The 15678-nt window shown below is 45.5% G+C and overlaps 1 protein-coding gene across 2 annotated transcripts in view; it reads left to right on the forward strand.

Moving 5' to 3' along the window:
• The window catches only part of Wipf2 (WAS/WASL interacting protein family member 2), a 41953-nt gene that overhangs the window by 5386 nt on the left and 20889 nt on the right, over positions 1-15678 (forward strand). For both annotated transcript variants that reach the window (XM_029483900.1, XM_021177685.2), the window contains exon 2: positions 15436-15566. In XM_029483900.1, coding sequence (XP_029339760.1) covers positions 15504-15566 — 63 coding nt within the window. In that variant the 5' untranslated portion in view covers positions 15436-15503. The remainder of the gene's footprint in view (positions 1-15435; positions 15567-15678) is intronic.

Genomic DNA, 15678 nt, shown 5'->3' on the forward strand with positions numbered 1-15678 from the left:
GAGGAGGAGGAGGAGAAGGAAGAGGAGGAGGAGGAGAAGGAAGAGGAGGAGGAGGAGAAGGAAGAGGAGGAAGAATGGATGTGGATGCCACTGCATGGGTGAAGGGGAGGACGAATGTATAGATTCAGTTTTCTCCTACATTTATGTGGGCTCCAAGGATCAACTCAGGCCATTTGCATTGTTGAGGGACAAGCACTGTTTAGCCATCTCACTGGCCCCCACTTGATGAATTTTGAGACAAGGTCTTAATCTGTAGCCCTTTATAGGTTCCAAGTTCCTAACACTGTCAGATGTGGCTCACAACTGCCTCTGACTCCAAATCCAGGGGATCCAGCAACACCCTGAATGCTGGGGACATCCACATGTGTGTCCTGCACTCACATAGACACACACACACAACACTTTTTTAAAATGAGAAATAAAGATGAAATTGTTTTTTTCTGCAGATTGTATATGTTAGGCCAGTTGTGTTGGGGCTTGGTTTTAATATCTGTCTTGAGAGGTTAGAGACAGGTGCATGCAGCAGGAGTTCCCGTCATCATCAGCTACATAGCAAGTTCAAGGCTGTAGGAAGCCTTGTTCAATAACAAATTTTATAATTTAAGTAAGTAGTAGAGAATTCAAATAGCAAATGATACATGAAGCTGAGCATGTTGACTCCTGCCTGCAGTGTCAGCGTTCCAGGGGCAAAGACAGAGGGTTGAGTTTAAGGTCAGCTTGAGCTGTTCAGCAAGATCCAAGGCTTAGCTCGGTGGTAGGACGCTAACCTAACAAGGAATACTCAGCACTTGGGGAAATATATATATATATATCCTACCTTTGACTTGACTTGCCTTCAGCCCAGGCCACTGGTCCATCTTTACAGGGGTTGGGAACTGCCTCACATGGGTGCTGGAACTCGAACTCAGATCTTACAAGAGCAGTGTGTTCTCTCAATAGCTGATCTTTCTCTGCAGCCTGAGGCTACCCCGTTAAGACTACCTGTATCTTTTGTTGTTTCGGTTTGGTTTTTTTCTTCATGAATTTGGATGAACTCCTTGTGCAGAGACCATGCTAAGCTCTGTCCTGATCCAATTTTAGTGTGTGTGCTGCTGAAGGGAGTGTGTGTTTTGTTTTTGTTGTTGTTGTTGTTTTAAGACAGAGTTTCTCTGGCTGTCCTGGAACTCAGTCTGTAGACCAGGCTGGCCTCAGAGATTCCCCTGCCTCTGCCTCCTAAGCACTAGGATTAGAAAGGCCTGTGCACCACTGCCAGGTTGCATCTTTGTTGTTTAATGTGTTTTGATCATTATTCCCCATTAGCAATAGATGTACCCTATCCTGATACTCAAACTTTGCAGTCTTTTACAAAGTATGCTCCCAAAAATGACCACAGTGAACTTAGCTTTTGAAATCGATTTTAGGTTTTCTTGCTCGGTCTCCTTCATTTTCTACCAACTGAACTCTAACCCAACCCTTAGCTCATTAAAAAGAAATTACATGTATGTACATGATTGCTCACACATGCCTGGGGAGGAGAGAGGAGGGTGTCAGACTCCGTGCAGGTTATAGGTGGTTGTGAGCCAGCAGGTAGAGATTAGACTTGGGTCATGTGGAAGTTCGATAAGTGCTCTTAACAGTGGAAACGTCTCTCCAGCCCCTTGCTTTGTTTCTTGAGGCAGGGTGTTGTAGCTCAGGCTGGCGATTAAGTGTGTGCCACTACTACGCTCAGTGTTGGTTGGTTGGTTTGTTTCCTTTGAAATAGTTCTCAAGTTCATGGCAAATAAGGATATTTCCCCTAATGTGCGCCAAGCACCGTGCTGGGTGTTAGAGATACAGCCAAGCAAACTGGCTTGAGGTTTTGCCTCTGTGACAGTTATGGCCTAGTAGAAAAGACCTCCATTAAAGACATGATTAACTGTTGCTGCGTTCCCAATGTAGGCAGCTGACTGAGGAGAGGGCAGTCGGGAGAACTTGGAGGAACTGACTTTTAAGATGAAACCTTAGGATGAGGGAGGATTTAAAGGTGTGGAAAGGAAGCCCTTATACTGCCCAGGTGAGAAGCAGAGAGGTCAGGGCCAAGAGAACGTGACACCCTCTAGGCACTTCAGTTAGCTAACTGGTTCATTTCTGTGATACTGAAGACCAGACTCAGGGCCTGCTTGAGGCCAGGCAAGTCCCTGCCTCTGAGCTAACCCCCACGTGAGCTTCAGAGACTGCTGAGCTCAGCATCAGAAAATGTGCGGGGTTGGGGGGGGACTCTTTGCATAGTGCTGGCTACTGCTGTGGATGCTGAAGTTGCCTGCATCTTTGTCTTTGGATCTTGTCTTCCACCAGAATTCCCCCCAGTAACGCCTGTCCCTTTAGTCTCATCTTCTCCTGGTTTTGTAAATTAAGCCTGGTTGTCTGGACTAGGTTTTAAGATTACTGGGGAGCAGTCCTTAGATTAAGGGGGTGCTGGGGTTTAAGTTGGTGATTGAGGGAACAAAAGGTCTGTAGTTGTAGGGAATCTTGACAGCTTTTCTGGATCTTCCCGGGGCCAAGCAGAGAAGACAGATATTCTTATATGAGCTTGTGAGAATAGTGTTCTATCATCCAATCATCTGGGGCGTTTTTTTCCACAGGACACGCAAGTGAATGAGTGCCTGAGGGAGGGCTGTCCTGAGCCAGAGTGGATGGAGGCATCTTTATCTGGGGCCGTTCTAACAGTGTCCTGAGCCAGAGTGGATGGAGGCATCTTTATCTGGGGCCGTTCTAACAGTGGGAGAGCATTATTGGAAGCTGCTGACCTTGGTTCCGAGATCCCAGCATTCACAGCCCAGATGGCCCTGTGTTACCCAGTACTTTTCTTATGTAATTGGATCAGCCTGCTCTGCTTTCATAACTTCAAGCAGACTCTTGATTTAGCCCTAACACGCTGACGATCAAGGAGCGCTGGTGTGCAAGTGCTTCCAGCAGCTCTGCGAGCGGCGGCCGCTGCATTTCTGGTGGCTCGAGGGTATGAGAGTGTGAGAGGACTGTCATGGTGCTGGCATTAGATTATCTGTGGTGAGTTGGGACTTACTACAAATGAGGCATGGCAGCTCTCCCTCTGCGGTGTGGAGTTCATGGGGCATCGGCTTAGAGTTTCTGTCAGGCCTTTTCTTAGTGAAGTCTGTCACTGGCTTCCTTCCTTTCTCTGGATGTGCTTACTGCTTTGTGTTTGCGGTGTGCACATGAAGGATGCTCTGATGGAGGTGGGCAGCTACTTTCAGAGATATGGCTAGCTTACAGTAAGAGCCTATTTTGCCATCAGTGAGTAGATCTCTGCCTTTTTTGTTTGTAATAGATTTCTTTTCTTTTTTTTTTTTTTTAAAGACAAGACACTCACAATGTAGTCTTGACTGGCTGACCTGGAACTCTGGGTCTGGTTATTGTAATGCTACCCTTAAAAGAAAAAAATAGAGCCTGGTCTACAGAGTGATTTCCAGGACAGCCAGGGCTACGCAGAGAAACCCTGTCTCAAAAAAACCAAAAAAAAAAAAAAAAAGAAAGAAAGAAAGAAAATGAAAAATAGGCAGGGGGTTGGAGACTCAGACTCAGAGGTTAAGAGCACTGGCTGCTCTTCTAGAGGTCCTGAGTTCAATTCCCAGCTACCACATGGTGTCTCACAGCCATCTATAATGCCGTCTTCTGGCATGCGGGTTTCATGCAGATAGAGTACTCATACATAAAATAAATAAATTTAAAAAAAGAAAGAAAGGCAACTGGACACTTAATCCCAGCCTGGAGGAGGGAGACAGGTGATCTCTATGAGTCCAGAGCTCGCCAGGCCAGTGATGACTACATAATAAAGAGACCCTGTCTCAAAAGAATGAGAAAACAAGACCTTAAAAGTGATAAAGTAAGTATCTTAGAGTTTCCATTGCTTTAAAGAGACATCATGACCAAGGTAGTTACTTATAAAGGACAACTTTTGTTTGTTTGTTTTTTGTTTTTCAAGACAGGGTTTCTCTGTGTAGTCCTGGCTGTCCTGGAACTCCCTCTGTAGAGCAGGCTGGCCTCGAACTCAAAAATCCACCTGCCTCTGCCTCCTAAGTACTGGGATTAAAGGCGTGCGCCACCACTGCCCAGCTAAAGACAACATTTAACTGAGGCTGACTCTGGACTGTTCAGAGGTTTAGTCCATTATCATCAAGGCAGGAAACATGGCAGCAACCATGGTAGCGCCCAGGCAGGTGTGGCGCTGGAGGAGCTGAGAGTTCTACATCTTCATCTAAAGGAAGCCAGGAGCAGACTAGCTTCCAGGCAGCTAGGAGAAGACTGGCTCCCACATGGTTAGGAGGAGAGTCTCCTTGCCCACCCCACAGTGACACACTTTCTCTAACAAGGCCATACCTCCAAATAGTGTCCCGCCATGGGCCAGTGTGACCCCTCCTGCCTCAGCCTTCTGAGATCTGGGATTACAGACATGTTCCTCTGTGCCCAATCTTATCCTTTCTTGTGTTTGCCTTTGCTGTTATATTTGACTTTTTAAACAATTTATTTAAAGAAATGAGTCCTGTTGTGTTACCCACGCTGGCTCCAAATTTTCCGACTCAAGCCATATCCTGATTCAGCCTCCTGAGTGGTTGGGGCTGTGGCTGTGTGTTGCCACACCCGGTTTGGTCATGATTCCTATTAGTGTCGTGGAGGTTGCTCACATACTTGGCCTCTGATAGAGCAGGTGCCGAGGCCACTTATCACTGTGTGGTTACACCCAGTCTGTGGCAGAGATCCAGGGCACTGTGGGCAGCCCGATTCCATTAGAGGTTCAAGCAAGACGAAGGCTTGAGTGTCCTTTTAATTCTTTACTGTTGGGGAGCATGCGCAGGGGGTTGGACCACGCGCGGTGCCTGTGTAGAGGTCAGAGGATATATTTATGGAGTTGTTTCTTCTCTTCTATTTTTACTTGGGTTCTAGGTATCAAACATAGGATGTCAGGCTTGAGGGGCAAGCACCTTTATCTGTGGAGCCATTTTGTTGGCTCTTGTGTGTGTGTGTGTGTGTGTGTGGTTAGTGTATCCACTTGCTGGGTGCAGGGTTGACTTGAACCTTTGGCCGTCATTCATTATTCATATGTGATAGTTTTGTTTCTACCCTTTCTTTTTAAAACAGAGTCACACATAACACAGGTAATTAAAAATGAGATAAATCTTAAAAAATAAACTAAAAAAACTGAGAGCTGGGGCTAGGGAGACATTTCAGTAGGTAAAGGCATTTGCTGGCAGGCTTGACAACCTGAGGGAGCACTGCCACGGACCTGCACAGGAGAGGAGACCAGACTCCTCCAAGTCACCCTCTGTCCTCTGCCCTTCACAAGTGCACCATGGCACAGACAAGCCTCACTGCCCACCTCCAAATACATACATACATACATACATACATACACATACATACATACATACATATATACATACACACACACACACACACATATATATTAGGGCCTGGTCAGATTGCTCAGAGAGTAAAGGCACTTGTCACGTAAGCCTGCTGACCTGAGTTTAATCCCTGGAACCCACATGAAGGTGAGCTGAGAGAGCCAAGTCTATAAAGTTGTCCTCTGAACTCCCCCCGCACGCACTCTGTGGAACACATACACACCTATGCACACTTAAAGAAATGAAAAGTAAATAAATGGGGGTGTGTGTAGTCCTGATCTTGCTTTGTAACTGGGGAAGACCTTGAACTTGTGGTACACCTGCCCTCTCCTTCCCAGGCACTGGAATTATAGGTGTTGATCACCACACCCTACAGGCCTCCGAGTCCAGCTCCCCCCATCTCCTATGGATTGATTGAATTATGTAGCTCAAACTGGCCTTGAATTGGAAGCACTCCTGCCTCAGCCTCTTGAGAGCTAGATTACAGGCATGAGCCACTACACCCAGCTTGTCTTTTTATTAAAACAGTAAGAATATATAGTTTATAGAGTCAAATAGAACACTTGGGAGGCAGAGGTAGGCAGATCTCTAAGTTTGAGACCCACTGGTCGACATAGCGGGTTCCAGGACAGCCGAGCTACACAGAGAAACTCTGTCTCTAAGAAAGAGGGGGAAAACATCAAACATATATTACAAGGCTTGATATTAAAAAAACAAAAAACCCCAGTGTTGAGGTTACAGAGTTGGTTCAGCTGCTAAGAGCTCTTGCTCTGCAGTCGTGAGGACAGGTTTGGTTCTCAGCAGCCATGTAACAAGTCTGGCATCTTGCACATGCCTGTACCCCAGCCTTGAGTTCTAAACCACTGAGCCGTCGCTCCAGCCCCACTGTTGGTTTTTTGACACAGAATCTCACTATATAATGGCTTGGTCTGGAGCTCTCTGTAGATAGATCAGGCTGGCTAGGAACTCACAGATCTGCTTGCCTTTTGTCTCTGAGTGCTGGGATTAAGTCTCGTGCCACCATGCCTGGCATTATACTCCATATCTTAATTTTTATGACATGTGTATTCTGAATCTGTATTATAGGAGGTAAAGCTCACCCTCACCTCCACCCCAATCCCGACCTTTTTTTTTTTTTTTTTTTTTTTTTTTGANANAAGGTTTNTCTANATTNTGTANACCAGACTGGCCTCAAAACCACAGAGATCCACCCGACTCTGCCTTCTGATGGTGCGTGCAGTCCTAGAGCCTGGCAAGCTTCTCCTCGCTTAGCCTGCTACTTAACTCTGGACAGTTCCCGTTGGGCTGCTGCAGAGCCAGCTCAGCCTTCAGTATTTCCTGTGTATTTACCTACTGCTTTTTCGAAGTTTTTTCTTTTCTTTTTAAAAGATATTTTAGGTCATGAGTTCAATTCCCAGTAACCACATGGTGGCTCACAACTCTCTATAATGAAATCTGACGCCATCTTCTGGTGTGTCTGAGGACAGCTACAGTGTACTCATATACATAAAATAAATACATTAAAAAAAGTAAGAACAAGGAAAATGTTTAAAAGCTATTTTAAATTTTGTTAATTTTCTAAATTTTTTATTTTATGTGTGGGAGTTTTGCTTGCATGTGTTTTGTGCCGTGTGTGTGCCTGGTGTCTGTTTAGTCCAGAAGCGGGCTCTAACTCTGTAAAGCTAGAGTTAAGGACAGTTGTAAGTGGCCGTGTGAGTGCTGGCAAGCAGGCCTGGGTCCTTTGGGAAAGCATCGAGTGTTCTTAACTGCTGAGCCATCTCTCTAACCCTGTTATTACTGTTTGTTTTGTTTTTGTGTTTTGAGAGCGATCTTGCTGTGTAGCCCCAGTTGACTTCAAATTCGTGATCCTTCTACCTCAGCCTCCCGAGTGCTGGGATAACAGGCCTGTGCCACCAGTGCAGCCATTTCTTCATCAGTATTTTGTCACTTAAAATTTGTTCTTACTTTATTGCTTTAGTCTGTGTGTATGTGTGTGTACATGCTTATGTGCTCATACATACATTTATGTGCCTAAATGCCGGAGTATGGAAGTCAGAGGTAGAGTCAGTTCTTTCCTCAAACCACGTGTCCCCAGAATAGAACTGGATCTGTTCTGTGTCTGTAAGGACCTTTACCCACCAAGTCTCCTGGCTGCCCTAACGCCCCTGTGTCCATTCTGCCCTCTTGTCCTTAGGCGTGACTGGCTGGCCCTTAGTTACGGGTCTGTGGTTCAGCGATGGTGGAGGGAAGGAGGGATCTGGTTCTTACAGACTCTCAGCCTCCTGTACCTGTCTTCCTTAGGTTCCAGGAACTCGGTATTTGTGAGCCCTTTGTAAATCTCTTCCTTGGGAATCCACTGCCAAGTGTTGAGCCTTTTCCTCTCTGTGTAGTTAGTGATCAGCAGTGTACCTGCGCTCCTGGGTTGCAGTTTGTCAGCCCCTCTCTCTCTGTGATCTCTTGCCTCATTTTCTTTTTTTTTTTTATTTTTTATTTTAAATATTTGTTTGTTTGTTTGTTTGTTTGTTCCAGAGCTGAGACCGAACCCAGGGCCTTGCACTTGCTAGCAAGTGCTCTACTACTGAGCCAAATCCCCACCCCACCCCTTTTTTTGTTTTTGTTTGTTTGTTTGTTTGTTTGTTTTCGAGACAGGGTTTCTCTGTGTAGCCCTGGCTGTCCTGGAACTCACTTTGTAGACCAGTCTGGCCTCAAACTCAGAAATCCGCCTGTCTCTGCCTCCCAAGTGCTGGGACTAAAGGTGTGCTCCACCATGCCCAGCTTTGTCTCATTTTCTTTGTTGTTTTTGATTAATTTAATGCTAGGTATTAAACCTAGGGCCTTGCATTTGCTAAGCATGTTCTCTGCAACTGAGCTGTATTTCAGCCTGGTAGTTTTGATTTTTGGTTGGTACCTTTAGCAAGTAAATCCCCTTTTATTGTGGATTTTTGTTTGTTTTGTTTTGTTTTTGTTTTTGTTTTTGTTTTTTGAGACAGGGTTTCTTTGTGTAGTCCTGGTTGTCCTGGAACTCACTCTGTAGACCAGGCTGGCCTCGAACTCATAAATCTGCCTGCCTCTGCCTCCCGAGTGCTGGGATTAAAGGCGTGCGCCAGTTCTTTGTAAACCTAGGTGCTCTCTTACATCTCTGGGGCCAACTCCTGTATTAAATTCAGATAGTTTCAGTCTGCCCAGCTTTGGACTTTTAGACTTTTATCTGACGAACTACTCTCTACCCTAGAGTGTCTCCCCTAACCCCATGTTGAGGAATTTATTCAAGTAATTCTTAGTAAAGGAGCTGAGTCAGTCTGTATCCTAAATCTTGACCTTCCATAGTATTCAAGCTGGCTGGTGGTAATACATTTGAGCTGTGTGACTCCATTTTTCTCGCTAGTATCTCTTAAGCTCCCTGGATGCTGGGGTATGTGGGTGGGGAGGAAATATTAATTATGAACATTGAGCTACTCTATTATATAACTGTCAAAATTCAGGGCTATGTTAATGTCTCTGGTGAAGTGGGAAACGGCTGCCATCGTTGAAAGCACGCGTAACTCATCTGCCGTGGATTCCCACAGCATCCTTTTGGAGTTGGTATTGCACTGAGATTTTGAAATTGTGCTTTGGTTTTGGAGTCAGGGTCTCATGTAACCTCAGCTGCTCTCAAATTCCCAGTCCTTCTGCCTTTGTTTCCTGAGTGCCACCAAGCCTGGCTTTGAAGTTTGTTTTTAGCCATGGTATGTGAAGGGCACCCGTGCATCTCCTTTTATATAGTAGATTCATAGAAAAACTGCTCTGCCCTTTACTGCTAGCCAGCAGAACGAACATCTGGAAATGTGTTTGCAGCCAGCTACTCCTTGGATGCTGTCCATTGCCTGGAGTCAGGAGCTATGTAATATTTGTAGTTAATGTTTCAGAGGCTGAGTGTAACACCATAGTGGCCAGTTCTGGGAAATCCCTGGTCTGTTAGTTAGGCCAGGCTGGTTGACTCTGGCAGTGAGTGCATTCGCATTCTCTGATGAGCATCTTTATAGACACAGCTCTATGCTTTATGTATTTATTCTCTGCTGAGGAATTAGCCCAAGGCTTTGCGCATACTCTACCACTGAACCACACCTCTAGACCCTCGCTCTTCTAAAATTTTAATTTATTTTGATTTTATGTAGGAGTGCGTGTGTAGTGTGCAAGCAGACATACATGGGGAGCCAAGAGGGCAACTCTAGGGAGTCATTCCCCTCTTTCTACTCTGGGTTACGAACTGAACTCAGATTGTTAGGCTTGGGTGGCAAATACTTTTACCTCCTGAGCTATCTCCTGAGCCCATCTCCATCCTACCCTTTATAAATGCTTTTATAAGTTTTAGCAAGCTGTCTCTCACACACACACACACACCCGCTGTCTGCCTCAGCCTCCATGTGCTGGAGTTAGAGGAGTGCTACATGCCCAGCTTTTGTGCTCCTTACAACAGCGAAGAATCACTGATCAGAATACTGGTGCCAGCTGTGCTGTGTACCTGTAACCCCAGCATTCAGGAGGCAGAGGTAGGAGGGTCAAGAATTCAGGGTCATTCTTGGCTGCATAGAGAGTTCAGAGCTAGCCTCAGTTATGTGAGAATCGGTAAATTTATCCATCTATTGTTTTTTTTAAGAGTCTTCTCTAGGTAGCACTGGTTGGCCTAGAACTTGTGTAGATTGAGCTGGCCTGAAACTCACAGAAGTTTGTTCATTCGTCTCTATCTCTTGAGTCCTGAGATGAAAGTCTGTCTAGAACTTTGCTTAAAAACAAATCAACAACGATGAAAACCCTGCCCGTACATTATCTGTTTTAGAAAACCTAAGGCCGGGCTGGGGAGATGGCTCAGCAATTAGGAGCTCTGTGCTTCCAGAGGACTCAAGTTCAATTCCCAGCACCCACATGGCACATACCCCTTTTCAAAATCACCTTGGCATTTTAACTCCATCTCTGCAGGTAATAGAAATCTGTCAGACATTTTGACTGAGCTGAGTATCAGAAAAGCATTGCTGCCTTTTCTGTTGAGAGATGAGAGCTCTGTACTCTGTGACCCTGTAAAGGAGTAGTGAGGGACAGTAGGTAAGACCTGAAAGTTGCTCTTGACGGCTGCCTTGAGTTTAGAGACACTAGAGATGCTCTGGTGGGCGCCTTCACCCGTCTGACCCAGACCACAGGACGCAAGCGCTTCATCCTCTGGGCATCAGTTCCCAGCGAGCCCAGGAACCTGTTCCTGTTGACAGGTAGTCTCCTGGACAGGTGTGCCTGCCCGCTGGGGCAGCTCCTGCTCTTCCTGTGCTGAGTGAGGTTCTCTGTTCTGAATACTGGGTGCCATTGCACCACTGTGGTGAGGAACTCCCCCCTCTTCCAGCTCGCTTGTGGTGGTGGTGTTTTAGGTTATTTTGGTTATTTTGTTGTTGTTTTCTCTGTGTGTGATTATGTATATGAGTACACTGTAGCTGTCTTCAGACACACCGGAAGATGGCATCTGATCCCATTACAGATGGCTGTGAGCCACCATGTGGTTGCTGGGAATTGAACTCAGGACCTCTGGAAGAGCAGTCAGTGCTCTTAACCGCTGAGCCATCTCGCCAGCCCGGTCTGTTTGTATTTGAGACATGCTTTCACTCTTCAGCCTTGGTGGGCCTGAGTTGCTTTTCAGAGCAGGCTGGCCTCAAACCTAGAAATCCACCTGACTCTGCTTTGAGTTACATGCCACCATATCAGGCCTTTATTTTTTTTTAGGAGCCATATTAAAGGGAAGTGGTGACTTTTAATCCTAGAAGGCATCCCAGTAGTGCCTAAGTCTGCATCTTCCTTACAGTAAGAGCTTGTGTTTTGCCTGTGGCATTAGTGAGCTAACTGTCCTCCTGATTGGCTGAGAGTCAGGTGCTCTTGCTCCTTTTTTTTTTTTTTTTTTTTTTTTGAGAGAGGGTTTCTCTGTGTAGCCCTGGCTGTCCTAGAACTCACTTTGTAGATCAGGCTGGCCTCGAACTCAGAAATCTGCCTGCCTCTGCTTTCCAAGTGCTAAGATTAAAGGCGTGCACCACTGTGCCGAGCTCTTGCTCCATTTTGACTTTTGGTGCTATTGGCATATTGGCTAGAGAAGGACACCTCTGGATTTGGAGAATGACCCCTTAAATCTATTTGTTTTTTGTTTTTTGTTTTTTTCGAGAGAGGGTTTCTCTGTAATAGCCCTGGCTGTCCTGGAATTCACTTTGAAGACCAGGCTGGCCTTGAACTCAGAAATCCGCCTGCCTCTGCCTCCCGAGTGCTGGGATTAAAGGTGTGTGCCACCACTCCCGGCCCCTTAAATCTATTTTAAATGTGTCCCCTTGGTGATAGGGTTTCTACATACGGAGATTTGCCATTTTTTTCGAGACAGGGTTTCTCTGTATAGCCCTGGCTGTCCTGGAACTCACTTTGTAGACCAGGCTGGCCTCGAACTCAGAAATCCACCTGCCTCTGCCTCCTGAGTGCTGGGATTAAAGGCGTGCGCCACCACGCCCGGCAGATTTGCCACTTTGATTAGTATTTTAGTGAAGCTAGGCATCTGTTTGGGGGCATTGAGTAGGATGCAGTCCTGCCCAGGGTGGTCTTGACCTTCTAGGGTTAGGTGATCTTCCGACCTCAGCTGCATGAGTAGCTGGGACCACAGGTATTGGACATTGCTCCTCCTGGCATATTTTGATTTAAAAAAAATTTGGTGCAGTGGTCCTCAACCTTCCTAATAACGGTTTAATACAGTTTCTCATGTTCTGGTGACCCCCAACCACACAATTATTTCATTGCTACGTCCTAACTATAATTTTGGTGCTGCTGTGATTTGTAATGTAAATATCTGATATGCAGGATATCTGGTGTGCAGTCCCCAAAAGTGTCACAACTCAGGTTGAAAACCTCTGGACTGAAGGGATAGATCTTGCATTTTAAGGGTTTGTTTATCTGAGGTGTGTGTGGGAGGTGAAAAGGTTCCAAAGACCCAGTACTTTGTATTTATTACTTTTTATTTATTTATTTATTATAAATTTTAATTATTACATTGAGAAAAAAAAGGGGGGTTAGATCTCAGTAAAGGGAGAGGACAACATTCAACTTAGGGACACAGTGAGACACGACTGGAACCAGAAGCTGAGTGGTATTTCCCTTGGAGGGGAGCTAGCTTGTGTGTGTGTGTGTGTCTGTCTGTCTGTCTCGATTCAAATGTCCTTGAGAATGCTGTCCCACCTTATGTTGAGACAGTCTCTCATTGGCCTGGAACTTGTCAAAGCCTAGGCTGGCTTTTCCTGTCTTGTCCCTCTGCACCAGGACTGTAAGTATTCATTATCATACCCAGCTTCTTGGTTTTGTGTTTTTGACACGGTTTCTTTGTGTATCCCTGGCTGTACTAGAACTTGCTCTGTAGACCAGGTTGGCCTCAAAGTCAGAGAGCCTTCTGCCTGCCTCTGCTTTCTGAGTGCTGGGAATAAAGGTATACACCACCATTAATACACCAGCATCACCCAGCACACGCAGCTTTTTTAATGTTGGTTCTGGGGATGGGACTCTATGCACATTACCAACCAAGCTATCTCCAGCCATAGTCCCTGCCTAGATGTATGTGGAAGTTAGAGGATAGCTAGTTGGAGTCTTCTCTACAACCCGCCCCCCCCCCCCCCCCCCCCCCCCCGTGGTGGTCTTAAGGATTGAGCAGAGCCTGCCAGGTTTAGAGGCAAATGCCCTATTCTTCAGCCATCTCACCACCCCACTGCTCTGCTTCAGAGAGAATGTAGGCCTCAGACGCCTGAGAATGCCCATCCAGGTACTGTTCAGATCTTTGTCTCCTTGTCTCTGGCCATCACGGTGGTATGAGTTGGAGTTGGAGACTTGTCAGTCAAGTTTCTGATCAGTTCTATTTTCCTGCAGCAGTTCCTGGTCTAGAGAACCTTTAGGATAGCTCTTCTTTTCTATCTTCAGTGCAGGACATTGAGAGACTATTCACAGTGGATTACAGATATCCCTATAAGGAGTTCAAAACTAGCCTTTCCTGTGGCTAGCCATGCTAGCTTGACTTTTTTAGGCTTGGCTTAGTACACGTGGTCTCCCATCTGTACTGTGGACTACTGCAAATCTCCCTGTGCCCTAAGCACATTGGTTGCTTTATTTAGAGGATGCTCCTCTGTGGACTGACTAATTGACCTTATTTTATTTTTCTTTTCTTTCTTTCTTTCTTTCTTTCTTTTTTCTTTTTTAAGATTTATTTTTGCTTTTATTTCTGTGTGTCTGTGTGCTGCATGTGGGTGGGTTCCCATGGAGGTCACAGAGTGCATTGGATCCCCTGGAACTGGCGTCACAGGTTGTTGTGAGCAGACTGGTATGGGAGCTACAAGAGCAGCAAGTGCTCTTGAGTGCTGAGCCATCTCTCCAGCCCTTTATTTTATAGCTTTCCTATCTGAGTTTGTATTCGTTGTGCCCGTGTTATTCTGGCTTCTATGTTTGGAGATCAAGAAAAGAGATTTTCTTGGGACCAGACTTTGGAGGACTTAGTGTTCTTGAGCTCTCTGTTTTATCTTTAGCTAGTATAATGACTTAAGTCAGTCTGTCTTCCGTCCGTTGGTTCAATCCTATATGAACTCAAGCAAGCTGTAATGGGCAGATAGCTGTAGGTTTCAAATGCTAAGTGTTTTGTGCCCCAAGTGTGTAGCTAATTTCTCATGTGGTATTTATTCTCTAATCAAGTCCCATGGGTGTGACTATTCCAAGGTACAGGTGAACTGTGGCCTGTGAGTCAAATCTGGTCTACAGCTTGTTCTTGAATGCCTCTGAAATGGAGAATGACTTTATAAGTGTGTGTTTGTACATATGTGCATATAGAGAGGAGAATATATATCCTATATATATATGAAAACATACATACATACACACATACATACATGTTTTCCAAGTCAGGATTTTTCTCTGTAGCCCTGGCTATCCTGAGACTGGCTTTTGTAGACCAGGTCTGCCTTGACCTCTGCCTCCTGAATGATGAGACTAAAGGCGTGTACCACTACTGCCAGAGATTTTATGTTCTTAAAAGGCTGTAAAAAACAATGAGAATGAGAAGGCAAGCCACGAACTGGAAGAAAATATTTCATTAGAGACACAAGAGCTTTTAAACCAACAGTAAAATGAAAAGTCTAATTAAAAAAAAAGAAGGCTAGGATTCTGAATGGCTCGTTCGTAGAACCTATGGCTCACCATTCTTTCAAGCCCTAACACCACCATCCCCCAAGTCAGAGGACTTAGATACCTCAGCCAACAGGATACACAATGGCAGGTAGGCTTATGAAAACAAGATCAACACCAGGCTCCTTGGGAATTGCAAATTAAAGCAAGATTGCAAACTAAAACAGTACATGATTACTAGAGTGGCCAAGATCCAAACTGATAGCACCAAGTGCTGGCAGAGATGTGGAGCAACAGGAATTCTTCATTGCTGATGCGAACCCCAAATTGGTCTAGCTTTGAAGCTTCTTACAGAGTTAAAAAGCATACTCATACTGTATGACCTCATACTGTAGGACCTCATACTGTAGGACCTCATACTGTAGGACCTCATACTGTAGGACCCCATACTGTAGGACCCCATTCTGTAGGACCTCATACTGTAGGACCTCATACTGTAGGACCTCATACTGTAGGACCTCATACTGTAGTACCTCATACTGTAGGACCCCAAGTCAAACACACTGTGGTGAGATGCAGACATAGACAGAGTTACATAGAAACTCTTGGTGCTTCTTGCTCTGTTCTGCTGTGAGCCTAAAACTTCTGAAAATAGAGGTGTTTTTGTTGTTTCGTTTTTTTTTGTTGTTGTTGTTTTTAGTTGGGCTGGGAATAGAGATCCGTGGTGAGGCCCGCCCTGGGTTTGGGTCCCAGTACCGCAGAACAGAATGGTTTATCAAAGAAGGCTGTGAGGAGCGTTTAAGTAGGGGGTGAAATGCCCAAGATCTCTGGTCCCTGTCCAATCCTAGACTTCCTGGGCACGCAGAGCCTCTAATTATAAAGCTGTTTTTTAGAATTTTGGCTTTGTTTACAGGTATATGAATGACCTAAAGCGGCAAATAAAGACGGAGAGACAACGGTGCCAACTGGAGCAGGGCAAGAATGCCAATTCCTCCTCCCCCTCCGCCCCCGCCTGGTCCTCCCCCACCTCCCACATTTAATCAGGTAGGTAATCTAGCCACTGGGCTATCTTCAAACCTATAAGTAAACTGGTGGGCTTCTCGTGCTGCTCTGTTCTTTTCCTTTTCTTTTCTTTTTTTTTTTTTTTTTTTTTTTT

This window comes from Mus caroli, chromosome 11 (assembly GCF_900094665.2).
Source record: "Mus caroli chromosome 11, CAROLI_EIJ_v1.1, whole genome shotgun sequence".
In the NCBI taxonomy this organism is placed as follows: Eukaryota; Metazoa; Chordata; class Mammalia; order Rodentia; family Muridae; genus Mus; species Mus caroli.